Here is a 3826-nt window from a genome sequence, read left to right on the forward strand (position 1 = left end):
AGATGTATAGGGTATATATAGACACTTTAGATATAGACAAAGACGGACAGAGACGGAGAACTCAAGGTGTATAAACATGACGGACAAACGGAACCAATGAGATAACTATTGAACACAGCAACTAAATACAATGAAGGCAGACTAGACATGTTACACTGTGCTGTTTGCTGAACTTTTTTATTTTCTTTGGTTAAAAGTTGCCATTTTGATTTTTAATTTGAAAATATATCATTCTGATCCATGTTATTTGTTTTAATGTGACAACACAAGAAACATTGCTGTTTTCGGCAAATTATTATGAGTGAAAGTGCACATATTTTAAAATAAAAATATTATTGGCACATAGTTCAAATGCATTTTCAATAAATTCTAGTTATTTTACTATTTTACTTTATTCTCTAAAATCCCTTTTACAGTAAATCTGGGCCTTGCTGCTTGACTGCTAGTTGAAATGTAGTTGCAAAATTACTTAAACGTTAGTAGAATGTCTAAATGAACTATCAAAATAAATAGTTACCTCAATGCCTGACTCTGAGGTATGAGTTTTCCAGGTGCACTTTAAGACAGAATGTCTGCTGGCACCCATTCTTCCACTAGCCAGTCATAACAGGTTTGAATTAAGGATATAAGCCATATATGCTCTAAAACATTTGATTCACCCATGTAAACATTACAGAATGAAAATATGTTTAAACAAATAATTATATTAATGTCAGTAAGATTATTAGTGTAAGAGAACCTTAACATTTTCATGTGGATGAGAGTGTTCACAACAAACAGAAAGTCTGAGAGTCTGTCCATTATGTCTGTGTGTTGCCCTGAGGAGTGCTGGCCGTGTCTGTCCCGAGCTCCCTGAGGGCCCTGCAGCGGCCCGGAGACAGACGCATGGTGTTGAACAGCGAGCTCCTGAACGACTTACAGAGGAAGAAGTAGATGAGAGGATCCAGCACAGAATTAAGGGAGGAAAGCCACAGCGTGCTCTCTTTCAGCTGGAAGAAAAATAGCTTCTGCTGGCAATTGAACATGCGTACTCGTGTCTGGCTAATGGTGTATGGCACTCGGGCGAAGTGGAAGGGAACAAAGCAAACAAAGAAGACCGCCAACACCAGGAACACGTTGGCTTGAATGCTTTTTTTGTGGGGGGCATTCGTTCCTGGCCTTGCCTGGTGTTGAGCTCGTGTGCGGGCGTAAGACTTGTAGAGCTCTTTCGAGATGAGCGTGTAGCATACTATCACCGTCACAAGGTTTCCCCAAAATATCACTTGGCACACGTGGTTGACTAGCTCGTGCCACTTCAGTCCCATCTCTGTCTTGAGGTCACTGCATTTAAAGCGGCTGGAAGTGTTGGGACGGCTTGTCAGGATTACATTGGGCAGCGAAAGAGCCAACAGTGATATCCATATGAAGCCCGAGAGGAGCTTTCTGTGCAGCAGACGTCTAGGGCTGGTGCCCACAAAGGGCCAAATGGTCTTTCTGCAGCGATCGATGCTGATCAGGCCGAAGAACAGGATGCTGATGTACATTGTGAGGTAGAAGAGCACCGATGACACGCGACAGACGAAGACACGTTCACCGACAGATGCTAAGTTGGCATCGGCGAGGATCTTGAAGGGGAAGGTGAGGGTCATGATAATGTCGGCCACCACAATGTTCTTCAGATAGATGATGAAGTGAGATTTACTGGGGATTCGGAGGAACACCCATGCTGCCAGGCCATTCAGCGACAAGCCCAGGATGAAGAGGACGGTGTAGAGAAGAGGGAACACGGTTGTCTTCAGAGCGCTCTCGCGTGAACAGGCCTCCAACGACTCATTCCTGACGGTCTGGTTGGAGTCAGTGTCCATGATGAATGCCAGCGCTGTTGTGAGCTCCATGGATGTGTAATTTCTGTGACATAAAACGCACATTGGCTATGTTTAGAATAGAAGAACTTCAGGCAATATCAGCCACAATTTTTAACATTATCCTTGACTCATATTTTAAGTGTATAATACAAAGGATTTATTGTTGAATATGTTATTAGAAGCCAGTGCATAAAACTGTGTGCTCAAAATCACAGCACATTACTTCTAAAGCAAGCTGACAATGTTTTACATTCAGAGCTGTCAGAGTCAATTTGGTGTAAATTTCAAGCTTCTGCCATTCCTATGTCATTTCTGAAACAAAGAAAAGAAGGTCCAACTACTATTGTGACAGATATGCTATTTATTTTACAGTTTTAAATGGGAGAGTAAAAGCTTAACAGCCTTTTCCCTTGGATTACAGTGTTTCCCCAGTAGATAGTGTTAATGATAAGGGAAATGTTAGAGGTCATGGTTTAGGAATATTAAGACATTTGAAGTGATTTTAGAAGAATATTACTTTCTTAAAGACTTTATACTCACATTATAAATGTAATCTCAATACTATTATTTATTTATTTTTTACAATATTACAATATTTTAATTATTTAATAAATAATGTATAATAACATACTGGTAAAAAATGTATAGTCTGAATGCACTGTAAGTCGTTTTGGATAAAAGCGTCTGCTAAATGCATAAATGATTAATTATTATTAAATTATTATAATATTAATAAACATTTGAGGTAACTAGTACTTATAATGAAAATACATTTCCTTTTTTAAAATAGCATCTAGAGGAGTGGAGAGTAATCCTAAAATCATCTAATCATTACTCATAATTGCACTCTGTAAAATATTTTGTGGTGCTTGTTTTGAAAGCTGTCATTGTCTTTGTATTATGAAAATGTAACACCTACCTCAACAAGACGCCAGGATCAAATGTGATGCGTTTACTTGAAATAGAGTCATTTCATGGTTTTAGGAAACAAGTTTGATTTTAGGGCCTTTCTGAAAGGAAATGAATCTTACTTTCTCCCTTCTGCTTTTTGTTTCCTGCTATGCCATGCAGACACAAGGAGAAGTTTAAAACAGTCTAAAAGCTGCTGTTGCATCAACTGTGTATTGGTTCAACATCTTTTGTGCTGACTGAGCCAAACAGAGTTTGTGACTTAAAAACCACTGAAAAAGAAAAACAATGGTGAAACACATTTGGCCTTGAATTTAAATATGTATTTAAATATAATTTTGAAATTGGAGAGGTGAGGTGTCCAAGTCGCAACATCTAACTACTGGGGTGCCTCAGGGCTCAGTTCTTGGACCACTTCTCTTCTCTGTCTACATGGCATCATTAGGTTCTTTCATTCAGAAACATGGCTTTTCATATCACTGCTATGTCAAGTCAAGTCAAGTCTGCTTTATTGTCAATTCTTCCACATGTACAGCACATACACACAGAGAATTGAAATTGCGTTACTCTCAGACCCTTGGTGCATACAGATAACACTAACAGTAGAACATAAATACAGATATACAGATTAAACCAACGATCTTCTCAGCTGCTCTCACTATGCGTTGAAGTGTCTTGCGGCAGGACGCGTTGCAGGCGCCATACCACACAGTGATGCAGCTCGTCAGAATGCTCTCGATGGTGCCTCCGTAGAAGGTGCACATGATGGGGGCCAGGGCTCTGGCTCTTCTTAGATTGCGGAGGAAGTAGAGACGCTGCTGTGCTTTCTTGGCCAGTGCTGTGGTGTTGTCAGCCCAGGAGAGATCCTCTGTGATGTGCACACCCAGGAACTTGGTGCTGCTCACCCTCTCCACAGTCACATGGATGAAGGACCATCACCTTCAACTCAACCTTGCCAAGACAGAACTGCTTGTGGTTCCAGCAAACCCATCATTTCATCACAATTTCACCATCTATTTAGGCACATCAAGCATAACTCCTTCAAAAACAGCCAGAAAGCTTGGAGTTATGAT

The 3826-nt window shown here is 40.2% G+C and overlaps 1 protein-coding gene across 1 annotated transcript; it reads right to left on the minus strand.

Annotated features, from left to right (window-relative positions):
- Positions 1 to 430: 430 nt before the first annotated feature.
- Positions 431 to 2826, minus strand: p2ry12 (purinergic receptor P2Y12). The gene is made up of 2 exons (XM_016503282.1): positions 2764 to 2826; positions 431 to 1887 (listed from the first exon to the last, which is right to left on the minus strand). Exon 2 carries the CDS (start codon positions 1872 to 1874, stop codon positions 801 to 803), a length of 1074 nt encoding a protein of 357 aa, XP_016358768.1. The 5' UTR covers positions 1875 to 1887; positions 2764 to 2826; the 3' UTR covers positions 431 to 800.
- Between the last annotated feature and the right edge of the window lie 1000 nt (positions 2827 to 3826).

The sequence above is a fragment of the Sinocyclocheilus anshuiensis genome, unplaced genomic scaffold (genome assembly GCF_001515605.1).
Source record: "Sinocyclocheilus anshuiensis isolate Anshui unplaced genomic scaffold, SAMN03320099.WGS_v1.1 scaffold1570, whole genome shotgun sequence".
In the NCBI taxonomy this organism is placed as follows: Eukaryota; Metazoa; Chordata; class Actinopteri; order Cypriniformes; family Cyprinidae; genus Sinocyclocheilus; species Sinocyclocheilus anshuiensis.

What these genes read in the sequence shown, in the direction of transcription:
- p2ry12 (XM_016503282.1), bottom strand. Translation starts at nt 1,874, where the DNA reads ATGGAGCTCACAACAGCGCTGGCATTCATCATGGACACTGACTCCAAC.